The following is a 15066-nucleotide window of genomic DNA, read 5'->3' as shown; positions in this document are numbered from 1 at the left end:
TAAGTGGTGAGAAGAGAAAAAAATAAAATAAAATAAAATAAAAATAAAATAAATACTCTACAAAATGAAATAAATAAATAAAAATGCCCAGTGTGAAGCAGCGGCAGAGAATACAGTACAGGTCCTGTACTTCTGTTCCATCCAGCCACTAAGCCATGATTGAGGGATGAGACAACAGTGGCAGCAGCTGATGTGCCACAACTATGCAATTACCACATTTTGTGAGTAAGAGGAAACAAACATATCAAACATATTTGCACCAGATAACCAAGAAAATTAATAAAATGAAAAACTAAAAACACATCAAATGATAAACACTCTAGGCACTTGATAAGACAGTTAACACAGCAACAGCAGAAGATTTAAAAAAGCAGAATTTTTAAATTTTTTTTTTACATTTTTTGTGCAGCTGCCACCTTCTGAGCAAAATTTAACTTGATGATACAGTACATAAACTTATGAGCCAAAAAGAGGTACTTTATTTTCCAAACCAAATTTAATGAAACAGAATGCAATGCAATGGAGAATGTCTGACTCCCATGTCACCTAAGCCACCAACTCACACACACATCACCAACATACATAATCTCATCCTCCTTTTATGGCAATTAAATTTAGAATAGGCAAAGTTAGATTAAATGGGTCACTGCTTGAAGTTTACTGAATAGTGTGAAAGGCTGAGGCATGAGTCAGAGAATTTAAAAAGTAAGAGATGAAAGTTAAGCCAAACACCAATCAGCTTTACATTTTATCTTTGTTTTTTACTGGCAGCAGTGCTTTAGCTAGGGTTTATGTTCTTCTTTTTTGTTCCCATTCTACCTCATGCTGGAACTTAGTTGTACAGTATACTGTACAATATAGTACAGCTCTTCCCCGACTTACGACGGGGTTAGAAACCCAAATCCAAGTCGTAAGTTGAAATGGTCGTAAGTCGAAAATGCTTAAATAATACATAGAAAATTTAAAATGGGTGTCTCTTTTCTTCTCAGCATCACAAAACACACACTTTTAAGCTTGCCAGCCATTTTAAAGTGAATTACAAACAAAAACTTTGTCAGTACACTGTCATGGGGACTCGAAAATACGTAATTGGACAAAATTTTGGTACGACTGAGGCAGGTCGTAAATGCGGGTGGTCGTAAGTCGAGTAGGTGGTAAGTCGGGGAGGAGCTGTATTTGTCTTGGCCCACCCCTACCAAGCTATGTGCTTCTCTTTCATTTCTAACTTTGTTTTTATGTATAACTTGGGCTCTTAAGGTCTGTGGTACAGGTACCTTTTATGTACAGTACGTCATTTGTGTTTTGGGTCCAAACATAAATATTGTATGTACAGTACCTTAGATATGAGTTCATGGTCCTACAGGTGCATTGCCCCATCTTGTAAGTCACACTTTAGTTTACAAAATTCACATGCTTGCTAAATGCTCTGTCCCAAAGATGTGCAAACTTGTGAGTTTATAATACTGCAGTGTATATTGTACCAGTAATAACATACAATGAGTCTGAGATGTGCTCATGTGCTGTAATCATTTTAACACCATTGGATGTGTGCTTACAGTACTGTATATGTATACTTGAACTTGTAGTTTTGGTTTGCATCAGCGCATTGAAATAACATAAAATGATATCCTCCACTTTCTGAGTTGATCACATGTTTATATGATAAGAAGCAGCACCATCCACATTACCACTCATACTGGAATAATGGCAAATACATATACAGAAATACAGTACAGTATGTAATTAGGAAATCTATCTTACCAAACAGACTGGATGGATCTGGGTGAGTTTGGAGAAGTAGCAAAGGTTTATTCGTCTGAATTTCATTTTTTAGTTGAGAGAGGCGGCCTACGACTTCCTTACAACCTTCTTTCCCACCCTAAAAGAAATCTTTATTAGTTTGGTATTACAAAAAATTTACTTCAATGAAAATTATCTTTGCAAGTAAAGTACAGTGAACCCTCGCGGTTTCACTTTACGCGTTTCTACATTTACGCGGTACCCTGCCAGAACCGGAATTCCCACTTTACGCGGTGCATCTACTCATATACGCGGGTGAAGTATAATTTTTTTATCCAGCTCATAAAATTCATACAAATTATCCGGCCAGAATATAATTTACATTGCTGGAATTCTTACAATTTGATGATCATTTTGAATATAAGCATCATAGATTTTGCATTAGACATACAAATTTTAGATCTAATGCAAGTATTTTGTTTACTCAGAGCAAATATGTTATCTTTTGTGCAAAATATATGAAGTGTATATTCAAAATATTCCTGGTCTTGCAAGGAATCCAGCAATGTCAATTATATTATCCTAACTTTAGTCTGAGGTATTATTTATTACTAAAAAGGTAAGTATTCTGGTTTCTCCCACACATTTCTCTGGTAGGGAGGGAGGGACTGACCGACCATCTGGCGCGGTTGGAAGTGGGGGGAGGCAAGGTGGGGTACTTTGATTGACAGATAGTGTGTGAAGAAAATATTTTTTTTTTATAAACTGAAGATATTTGTTTTAGCTCATAAAATTCATACAAATTACCCGGCCAGAATATAATTTACATTGCTGGAATTCTTACAATTTGGTGATCATTTTGAATATAAACATCATAGATTTTGCATTAGACATACAAATTTTAGATCTACTCTAAGTATTTTGTTTACTCTGAGTAAATATGTTATCTTTTGTGCAAAATATATGACATTTATATTCAAAATATTCCTGGTCTTACAAGGAATCCAGCAATGTCAATTATATTATCCTAACTTTAGTTTGAGGTATTATTTATTACTATACCTTAAAATCTAGTGGTTTTTCCCCCAAACATTTCTCAGAGGGAAGAGCCAGGAGTGTGAGAAGAGGGGGAGGGAGTTGAGTCCATTATTTGAATGGACATTAACTTGGCGACTGTATTTCTCTATTTCTCTTAAGTATTAATTGTGTGCATGTACCATCATAAAATTAAGATGTTATTTTTACTAGAACATAGGTATTGTGTAGGAAAAAGTGGAGTTTGGGGGTCAGCCGGTCTCTATTTCATTTAATCCCATATGTTATGTTGTTCACTTTACGCGTTTCTCGCTTTACGCGGGCCTCCATGGGTTCAATTGACCGCGTAAAGTGAGGGTTCACTGTACTATACATTGCACCACAGAGTATCTAGGGCACCAGAATTAATATTCAGTACTTCCCGGTAAAATTTGGCTCCTGCGGTACTAGCCCATTAACACCCAACAACCTCCCCCATTCATGTCAAGCCAGCCCCTGTATCGTATGCAGAATGTCTCCACTATTACGGTAAATCCAATTTTATAGACTTTATTTAACTTACAGTGCAATTCATTTTATCCGAATTCTAACTTATCTGAATATTCCAGGTATCCCATCTTTGTCCCCTTTGGTAAAAATTCTTGTTTAGTCCAACAATCCAAAAGCCACTTGAAGTCAATTCATGTGTCTGACACCAGTAGCGCTATAACCACCTTTTAAACAAAAATTGAGATGATAAACAGTAAAATTGATACAGAGCATATCATAAAATACAATAGCACATTTTTATGTACAAAAAATACCTCCTTCCACACTCAAACCATCATCTAAGTGATGCCACAGTTCAGCGAGGCAGTCAACCAGCTGACTGAGATATGAGTGTGCGTGTGTGTGTCTGCCATGACGTCACATGAGAGGGAGGGAGGCGGGTTAGTCAGCCACGCAGCACAGCTCACTGTCTTCACATTTGTTTACCTCCCACACACACACACAACTATGATCTTCATTTTTCTTCTTTTATAGTTTTACAGTATATTATAATTTCTTTATTTCTAAGCCACATTAGAGTATCTTAATTTTTACTCTTTTGCTCTGTAACAAAGAAAATAGTTTTACTCGGGTGAACTATAATACCCTTAGTGATATAAGTTACATGTATTCACATACTCAAACTTGAATTATACAAAGAGAAAACATTTATTTTTGTTAAAATTTAATCTTTATTTTGCATAAATGACCAAATTATAGTACTGTAGTATAAATAAGAGAAGCACTGTTTACTGTTTACAGTCTGCGCGGAAAGTTTGGTCACAATAGGGCCGACGAACAAAGTTAATGCGTAAATAAGTTCTCATGTTGTGAAGGCTGAGGGATGCGAGATGTTAGAATGCTTGGTTGGTTGGCAAGTGGTGTCACTTGGCAATTGAGCACATGTCACGGCTTCCTCTCAGTGCGCCTCTGGCAATCGCGAGGGGAAGATTAACTCTGCGGGTCTGCATGCCACGTGGCCATTTTTTGCCTCGTTTACGTTGCATTACCCTGACATAGTGGCCATCAGAGAAGTCCAGGAGGGTTACTACACGAGACGACATTACACCAGTGATTGCATTGTACAAAGCAAACCATGAAATGAGAGATATTTCCGCTCAGACTGGTGTGGGGTTGCATATTGTGCAGAAACTTGTGAAGCGTTACCATGAGCTTGGAGAGGATGTGTTGCCGGCTACCCTACCCAAGTCTGGTACAGTAGGCTCTCGCCAATAACGACTTCCACAATAACGTTTTCGACAATATTGGTAAGTTACAATAGATAACCATTTTCGATAATAACGTCTGGATTCTCTTGAATAACGGAAATTTTTCGGGAAGTGTCCGAGCGCATCAATGATAGCATTTGGTTGCCGCCACGTTGATGACGTAGTTGTCCACTCCGCCTCACTCTCATTGTCACACACGCTCAGTGGAATACAGCGCTGCGCCCACGTGTGAGATTTTCGCCACTATAACTAGTGGTTGTTAGGGTCGGTGATCAATAATGGCTTCCGCATTTTTGCCTGTGGGGGCTAGGGTAGGTGGTGGAGGGAGTGATTTGCCACCTGAATGACTGGGAACTTTTAAAGTGAGGAAATTGAACTGTCCTGAGTCTATAGTGCGAAATATTAAGAGGAACTTAGAGGAGACCAAGAAGAGTACTGTGCTGGCTAAAAATATTTCGGTAGTGATGGAAATGCGAGGCGAGCTATGAATGATAAAGGCGATAGAAACAGATTGTTAGTGATAACAGAGCATTTTCTTGTGAAATGGTTAGCTTGTAGAATGAAAGACAGTGCAAGTGTTAGCGGCCCTCAGATACGGAACAATCATCACACCAAGCACCTCAAAAACTAAGTGTTATATTACTCAAACTCTTTATTTTGATGATTGAATAGCAATTCTTTTTATTTCAGCTAACAAAAAGTATTAGGAGGGCTTCAAGGGGAAAAAATGGGTGAAATTCTTGTGGCGGCAGCACCAATAAACCGTTTTTACATGTATTTTAATGTCACACAAATAACGTTTTCGCGAATAACGGTGTTTTTCAGGCACCTATTAAATGTTATTGGTGAGAGCCTACTGTAGGCCTAAATTATTGTCTCCACGGACACTTAAGGTTATTTCACACCAAGTTAAGTCCAATCCCGCCCTCACAGCAAGAGAGAAACCCCCGTCTTCTCAGCCACATCTTACGCAGTGTTCGGCAATCCTTACATGAAGACCTTGGATTTAACAGCTTCCGTGCCCGTCATAAACCTCTACTGACAAAGCGACAGAAAGAAAATAGAGTGAAATTCTACAAGAAATATGGAGTGTGGGATTTAGAGTCATGGAGGAGTGTTTTGTGGTCAGATGAGGCAACGTTTTCTGTGACTGGCAGTGGTGGAGGGAGGGTATACCGCCCGCCTCACTCGGATGCACATCTCCCACAGTACACAGTGAAGACTGTTAAGCACCCTGCCTCGCTTATGGTTTAGGCTTCCTTTACGTATTATGGTGTTGGTGAACTAGTAATCCTCCCTAAGAACCAGATGATGAATCAATACAACTATCTTTAGCTGCTCAGTGATTTCTTACCTGAATCATTTGATAAAGCTAAGGCAAGCCTTTTCATGCAGGACGGTGCCCCATGCCACACTGCTAAAAGTGTCATACAGTGGCTCAAAGACTGAGGTACCTTTCGTTAATGACTGGCCTGGCAGTAGCCCAGATCTCAACCCAATAGAAAATTTTTGGTCCATTGTTAAGCGTCGTCTGCGCAACGCTGACACATCATCAATCCCGAAGCTAGAGGCAGCTATCAAGGATATCTGGGCTAACCTGCCACCTGACCTCTTGCAAAACCTTAAAGGACTGCCTGAAGAGCAAAGGGAACATTACAAAGTATTAATTGAAGTGGTAAGTGTTAGTTGACTTTATTTATATAACATAACTGTAAATATGCATATTTTTCAGCAGACGAACTAACTTTCCGTGCAGACTTATAGCAATTCCCTTCCATCACCTGCATCACTTACTATTCCCATGCATCACTTACTATTCCCATGCATCACTTACTATTCCCATGCATCACCTACCATTCCCCTGCATTACCTTCCATGCCTCTTGCCAACTACAGTGCTCAAGGATGTGACTGGGGTCTTGAAAAAAAAAAAAGTAGCTGGGGGGTCCAGGGAAAAACCTACCCGGGAAGTTTTTGCCATATTTTAACTTAATTTCTCACATTGTTTCTCATTTCGTGAGTGCCTAATAGTTAAAATATACAGTACCCAAAAGCAAACCATATGTTTATTGCAACAATAATGTTCATGCATACAGTGAGTTCTGCTATAACGCGATTTATGAATAGAGGAACGATATTTGTAAAACACGAACGCTTGTTTGCTGTAACGCGATTTTTGCTTAGTATTTCTCCAATTTTGTGGTATTAACTGTGAATATGGTAAAGAAGAATATCTCCAAGAAGCGTTCTGGTGATCGCATTCCCGGTGATGATCGTAAAAGAAAGGCTATAACACTTGAAGAGAAGCTCGATGTTATCAACCTCAAAATCACCCTTGTCCCCCATCAAGTTATATTCATATTTTTTCAAGGTAAAGTGTTACATTTACTGTATGATTTCATTATAAGATATGAATGTAACATTTATTTAGACTGTGCTATCCTTTGTGTTAGGCTAACTACTAAATTTTTTTCGATTTTGAGTAATCTGCACCTAACCCTATTTTCTCTATAAGCCCTGTTATTTCTATTGCGCGAATTTCTATAACACGCTGTTTTACAAGAACACAACTATCGCGTTATAGCAGAACTGACTGTATAGTCTTAATAATTCCTTTACAAATTTTAGTTGTGACTAAACTTAAAGATAAACTGAAAGGTAAACTGAAAGGTAAACTTTTTATTTGCACTGTATTGTTGAGAATTGAAAATTTAATACAGTACTTACCAAAGGGATTTATCTCTAATGCACCAGCTACTGGGATTTCAATAGCATATGTAGTACTAAAATAAGAAAAATAAACATGTTCCATGATATATACAAACAAAATATCTAGTGTTCTCTTCCATGTAATATTAATTCATGTGGCTTTGTTTTATTCTTAGTTTTAATTGCATCAGCTAGTTTTTTCAGGGAGAGTAAACACTTCTGTTTTTGTTGCTGGAAGGCCTCTCTGCTCTTCCTTGAATTTTGAGCCATTTCCTCACACTCTGTTTTCTTTGATTCTAACTGTTTCTTTACCAAAAATTATCTTTTATTTTCTTCATGCTACAACCTCTTCTGCTTTAATATTCTTCTATACCTACTGCTAGAGAGTTTTATGTTCCTACACATCATAGGGTCCCCCTCCTGGGGGACACAAACATACATGCCCTACAGCCTGACTTCCTGGGGGACACACACATGCCCTACAGCCCTGACCTTCTGGGGGACACACACACATGCCCTACAGCCCTGACCTCCTGGGGGACACACACATGCCCTACAGCCCTCATCTCCTGGGGGGGACACACATGCCCTACAGCCCTGACCTCCTGGGGGACACACACACATGCCCTACAGCCCTGACCTCCTGGGGACACACACACATGCCCTACAGCCCCTGACCTCCTGGGGACACACACACACATGCCCTACAGCCTGACCTCTGGGGACACACACATGCCCTACAGCCCCTGACCTCCTGGGGAACACACACATGCCCTACAGCCCTGACCTCCTGGGGACACACACACATGCCCTACAGCCTGACCTGGGGACACACACATGCCCTACAGCCCTGACCTCCTGGGGACACACACACATGCCCTACAGCCCTGACCTCTGGGACACACACATGCCCTACAGCCCTGACCTCCTGGGGACACACACACATGCCTACAGCCCTGACCTCTGGGGACACACACACATGCCCTACAGCCCCTGACCTCCTGGGGACACACACACATGCCCTACAGCCCTGACCTTCTGGGGACACACACATGCCCCACAGCCCTGACCTGCCCTACAGCCCCACACCTCCTGGGGACACACACACATGCCCTACAGCCCTAACCTCCTGGGGACACACACATGCCCTAGGGGGACACATGCAAACAGTCCTGACCTCCTGGGGCACACATACCCTACAGCCCCTGACCTCCTGGGGACACACACCTCCTGGGGACACACACATGCCCTACAGCCCTGGGGGACACATGCACACCCTGGGGACACAGCCTATGCCCTGACCTCCTGGGGACACACACATGCCCTACAGCCCTGACCACACACATGCCCTGACCTCCTACACACACATGCCTGACCTCTGGGGACACACACACACATGCCCTACAGCCCTGACCTCCTGGGGACACACACACATGCCCTACAGCCCTGGGGGACACACACACATGCCCTACAGCCCTGACCTCTGGGGACACACACACATGCCCCTACAGCCCTGACCTCCTGGGGACACACACATGCCCTACAGCCCTGACCTCCTGGGGACACACACACACATGCCCTACAGCCCTGACCTCCTGGGGGACACACACATGCCCTACAGCCCTGACCTCCTGGGGAGACACACACACATGCCCTACAGCCCCTCCTGACACACACATGCCTACAGCCCTGACCTCCTGGGGACACACACATGCCCTACAGCCCTGACCTCTGGGACACACACACACATGCCCTACAACCTGACCTTTTGGGGAACACACCACAGTGACCACCTCAGCATGCCCTGCCCTGACCTCCTGGGGACACATGCCACCCTACATGACCTCCTGGGGAACACACACACATGCCCTACAGCCCTGACCTTTTGGGGGACACATGGCCTGGCCTGACCTCCTGGGAGACACACACACATGCCCTACAGCCCTGACCCAGGACACATGCATACCCTACAGTCCTGACCACCTGAGCCCTACAGCCCTGACCTCTGCACATGCATGCCCTACAGCCCTGACCTCCTGGGACACACACACATGCCCTACAGCCCTGACCTTTTGGGGGACACATGCATACCCTACAGCCCTGACCTCCTGGGGACACACACACATGCCCTACAGCCTGACCTTTTGGGGGACACATGCATGCCCTACAGCCCTGACCTCCGTCAGGATACACACATGCCCTGACCTCCTGGGAGACATACACACCTGCCCTTCAGCCTGACCTCCGTCAGGACTCACACATGCCCTACAGCCCTCACCTCCTGGGGACACACACCCTGCCCTTCAGCCCTGACCTCCCGCCCTGACCTCCTGGGCACACATGCCCTACAGCCCCTGACCTCCTGGGACACACACACCTGCCCTTCAGCCCCTGACCTCCTTCAGGACACTCACATGCCCTACAGCCCTGACCTCCTGGGGGCACACACATGCCTACAGCCCTGACCTCCTGGGGGCCACACACACATGCCCTACAGCCCTGACCTCCCTCAGGACACTCCACATGCCCTACAGCCCTGACCTCCTGGAACACACACATGCCCTACAGCCCTGACCTCCTGGGGGCCACACACATGCCCTACAGCCCTGACCTCCTGGGGTCACACACATGCTCTACAGCCCTGACCTCCTGGGGCACACACACATGCCCTTCAGCCTGACCTCCCACTTCCCAGCACTGACCTCCTGAGGACACCACACACACATGCCCTGACCTCCTGGGAGACACACACACATGCCCACAGCCTGACCTCCTTCAGGACACTCACATGCCCTACAGCACTGACCTCCTGGGGACACACACACATGCCCCTATAGCCTGACCTCCTGGGACACACATACATGCCTACAGCCCCTGCCTCCTTCAGGACATTCCATGCCCTACAGCCCTGACCTCCTGGGAGACACACACACATACCCACAGCCCCTGACCTCCTGTAGGACACACATACATGCGTAAAGCCCTGACCTCCTTCAGGACACTCACATGCCCTACACCCCCCTGACCTCCTGGGGACACACACTTGCCCTAGCCCCTGACCTCCTGTGGGACAAACACATACCCAACACCCTGACCTCCTGGGAACACACCCCTACAGCCAACAAACACATACCCAGCAGCCCTGACCTCCTGGGGAACACACTTGCCCTACACCCTGACCTCCTGGGGAACACACACCCTACAGCCCCTGACCTCCTGTGGGATGAAGCAGCACGCCACCCAACAGCCCCTACAATGACCTCCTGGAAACACACTTGCCCCTACATCCCTGACCTCCTGTGGAGACAAACACATGCTGGCAACCCCTGACAGCCCTGACCTCCTGTGGGACAAACACATACCCAACAGCCCCTGACCTCCTGAGGCACACATGCCCCTACAGCCCCCAGCCTCCTGTGGGGACAAACACCTGACCTCAACAGCCCTGACCTCCACATGGAGACACACTTGCCCTAGCCCCCAGCCTCCTGGGGGGCCACACACACTCTACAGCCCCTGGGCTGTGGGACAAACACATACCCAACGCCCTGACAGGGGAACACACTTGCCCCTACAGCCCCTGACCTCCTGTGGGACAAACACATACCCAGCAGCCCTGACCTCTGGGAGACACGCCCTTTCAGCCCCTGACCTCCTGTGCAGGACAAACACGCCTGCTGGCCTGACCTCTGGGGACACCGCCCTTTCTGGCCCTGAAGTCTCCTGTACAAACACACATGCCCAACAGCCCTGACCTCTGGGAACACACTTGCCCCTGGCCCCGATCTCCTGTGGGACAAGCACTGGCTTCCTGAGACACACATGCCCTACCCCTGATCTCCTGTGGGACAAACACATAAACAGCCCTGACCTCCTGGGAGACACACCCTTCCTGGCCTGACCTCCTGTGGAGACAAACATGCCCAACAACCCCTGACATTGTCTGGGAGACACACATGCCTAGCCCCTGATCTCTCTGTGGGACAAACACGCATGCCAGCCTGACCTCCTGGGAGACACGCCCCTACACCCCCCAACCTCTGGGGGCACACACACTCTACAGCCCTGACCTCCTGGGTTCAAACACTGCCCAACAGCCTGACCTCACAGAGACACATGCCCCAGCCCTGACCTCCTGTGGGACAAACACCTTGCCCAGCTGGCCCGGCCTCCTGAGACACACTTGCCCTACTGGCCACAGTCTCCTGTGGGACAAACACACCCAACAGCCCCAGATCAAGACACACTTGCCCTACAGCCCTGACCTCCATGGGACAAACACATACCCAACAGCCCTGACCTCCTGGGGACACACATGCCTACAGCCCCTGACCTCCTGTGGGACTAAACACATGCCCAACAGCCCTGACCTCCTGGGGAGACCACACATGCCCCTACGCCCTGGTCTCTCTGTGGGGCAAACACATACCCAGCAGCCCCCTGGCCTCCTGGGGACACCACATGCCCTGGCCCTGGATCTCCTGTGGGACAAACACATGCCCAACAGCCCTGTCTCCTAGAGCACACTTGCCCTACAGCCTGATCTCTTGTGGGACAAACACACACTGCCCAATGGCCTCCTGGAGGCACACTTGCCCCTACAGCCTGACCTCCTGTGGAACTGTTTGCTGCCAGCTGACCTCTGGGAACACATGCCCCTGCAGCCTGGCCTCCTGGGAACACACTTGCCCTGCAGCCCCTGACCTCCTGTGGGACAAACACACTGCCCTGACCCCTGACCTCTGGGGGTTTGCTGCCCCTACAGCCCCTGATCTCCTGTGGGACAAACACATACCCAACAGCCCTGACCTCCTGGGGGACACACTTGCCTACAGCCCCTAGGCCTCCTGTGGGACAAGCACACGCACCCCTGGCCCCTGACCTCCTGGGGAACACACATGCCCCTGACAGCCTAGAGTCTCCTGGCCAGTACAAACCCCTGCATGAGCCCCCGGCCTCCTGGGGAGACACAGACCACGGCCCTACTGAGTTGCTTATACAACTGTGAGATATAGCATGGGTTATAGAATAAATTTTGATCATCAGAAAGTGTAAAATGATTATAGAAACTTAGTTACATTGAAAAATGTTTAGCCCCTGACGGGGAGGGTGGATCAAGTGGATAGGATGGAAGGGCATATTATATTGCTTCTAGTAGTGGCATTGTATAACGTCATTGATCTTTGGTCAATGAAATACTTAAGAATTGAAGAATGGAATGCAAAACAAGCAATACTCAGCCAATGAGAAATAGAGTATAATATGATGTAATGCATGAACATGTAGAGTGCAGCCACTATACTCAGCATACTGGCTCATCTTCCTCGCATGGCAGACCCATCGACCCTAGAGGGTCAATTATTGTTATTTACTGTCATACATATCTCTCGTCATGCTCCTACCACCCCTCCCAAAAAAATTATCAGCGGATCTACGCGATTCACATGGAGGCTTAAAAAGATGGTAAAAAACAGAAAACCGAAAAAAAATGGAGAAATCACATCCCTGAATGCTTCATTCTTCACCTGCTGTGCTGGTAATTGTTACTTTCGGAAAATTAGTAAATACATGTACACTATACGTATATGGGCTGATAGGTTTTTATTGTTGTATTTTTGTAAGGGGGGAGTGCCTTGTTAAGTCGGAATTTGGGATAGTTCGGCAAGGCCAGAACCTCATGCATTCTGAGTTATCAAGGTTTTGCTATACCCAAAATATTGGGGTGCTACAGCATCCTCCATGTACTGGGGGGGAGTGAGCCAGAGCGAAGTGCACCACAACAATAACAAACACCAGACTGACCAAATGTGGAGTGTAGTGCGGTGAGTGTTACCTGCGCGGCCAAACAGGCTGAGATTTTCCCACATAATTTCATATAACTCAGCATTTCCGAGTTATTTTATAATAAATTCCGAGACAATATACGTGCCAAATTATATGAAATCGAATGCCAAGTTCTCAAGGGTTTACTGATATATTCAATACTGCAGATATAAGGTACAGCATATTTCAAAACCTTAACACATATTTCACTCTAAACCAAGATTCTTACCTCTCCATATTTGTCACCAATTAAGACCTTCTCTCTGTACAGATAATCAATCACACGAGTAAGGATGATAGGTAGCCGATCCTTCACTGTCAGGTAGGCAAAACTCCTGAAAAATGAGTTACAGTTACTGCATGTTGAAATATACCTTCACACAGGTTGTGCAGATTATGTATTAGATTTGAAATTCACTGTATACTTGCCTGTAGTATTTTCACTTGCCCAAAGAATTTTTTGGAGAAAATTTACTTGCCCAGAGTTTTTTATTGGAAAAATTAAATAAACCTCTTAAAACATTCAAATTTATTACAGGTATCAACTCACAGATCACCCTTATGTAATGTAATAACTCCTGTCACCTCACCTCATGCCTGCAGGGTGTGTAGGGAGGTGGAGTCGGCAACTGTGAATTTCTACACTATCACCCCCCCCCCCCTATATAATCTGGTGTCAGTGGCAGTAACACTTGTCATATGAGGTCATAGCTCCTGTCACCTCATTTCTACAGCCTATCAGCTTGGTGGTTCCTTTGAAATAATGACACATTGACCGACTGATGGGAGGTAGGTTGGCGGTTTAATGTAGATTTAAATTGCCAGTAACTGGTACACTGATGACCTGCCTGGTTAAGCATGTGCAGCGAGGTGGGGTCATGAAGCGCCTGACAAATTCCTGTCCTGGTATTTACCTCAACACATTAGCTTGTGTCAGGCACGTCATGAAAAATCTCTTGCCTGGCTCCCTAACAGGGGCGGCTCAAGAAATATCAAAATGTGGGAGTCCAAGAAGTTGTGGGTGGTGGAACATGGTGAGCACAGACAGCCCACCAAGCTGGGGGGTTTTGGGGGGCACTGTAAGCCCCCCACCCCACCCCCCCCTCCCCCCCGACCAATATCATGGGCATTTTGAAGCCCTGTGCACTTGATGTTAGGAGATACTGTATTCTGAAATCAGTACCCTCGATAATCGTGGCAGTTAGGTTCCAGAAAACTACCAGGATAATAAAAAAATTAACATATTGAAACACATAACATAGGGGAAAAATTACCGCATTTACCAGCATATAGGACGCACCATCGCATAAGACGCACCCTTATTTTACAAGGATATTTTGTGGAATTTTTTTTTTAGTATGTTTCGTTATGCAATTATTGAAAGTGATTTCAAAGTGGTTTTGTAGGGGAAAACATATGATTTTGTGCATGTAAATACAATATACAGTAAAGCCTCCAATAACAACGGTTCGACCAACAACTTTTCATATTTAAGACCCTAGTTAATTTAGGACCCAATTCAATTTACGTCCTTAATTCATTCATATTTACGACCAAAATATAATAAAAATTAAATAAAATTACATTTTCATATAAATAATAACTAAATCCCGATATGTATTATAAAAAAATAAAATTACTGTAAAAAAATGAAGAGCGCCTTGCAGAAAGAAGCTGCTTGGCTAATGAGTGGTAAGCAACAGTCGGAGCTTGGCGGGACCTTTGTTTTCACACATATGGAACAGGAAGAAAAACTTTCTCAAGATTCTTACAGCATTTTTGCATCCCCATTCAACATGAGCAAGAGAGCAAGTGATGATAGTGTTGTTTCAAAAGCTAATAGAAGATGTATAAGCTTAGCCGAGAAACTAGATGTGTTAAAACGATATGAAAAAGGTGAGAGGTCTGTGGATATTATATGTAGCAAGTAATGAACATATTTTCTGAAGTGGATCCATTAACAGAACAAAGCATTAAAATCTAAATAAATGCAAATGACCTCT

At 45.2% G+C, this 15066-nt stretch overlaps 1 protein-coding gene across 2 annotated transcripts in view; it reads right to left on the bottom strand.

Annotated features, from left to right (window-relative positions):
- Positions 1–15066, bottom strand: part of LOC121869111 (damage-control phosphatase ARMT1-like) — a 62162-nt gene that overhangs the window by 37102 nt on the left and 9994 nt on the right. For both annotated transcript variants that reach the window (XM_042370306.1, XM_042370309.1), the window contains 2 exons: positions 13293–13398; positions 1762–1879 (listed from right to left, as the gene is read on the bottom strand). In XM_042370306.1, coding sequence (XP_042226240.1) covers positions 1762–1879; positions 13293–13398 — 224 coding nt within the window. Of the gene's footprint in view, positions 1–1761; positions 1880–13292; positions 13399–15066 lie in introns of those variants that run through there.

The sequence above is a fragment of the Homarus americanus genome, unplaced genomic scaffold, assembly GCF_018991925.1.
Source record: "Homarus americanus isolate GMGI-L3 unplaced genomic scaffold, GMGI_Hamer_2.0 scaffold32583, whole genome shotgun sequence".
Lineage (NCBI taxonomy): Eukaryota > Metazoa > Arthropoda > Malacostraca > Decapoda > Nephropidae > Homarus > Homarus americanus.
This window is presented reverse-complemented; position numbering and strand designations above follow the sequence as displayed.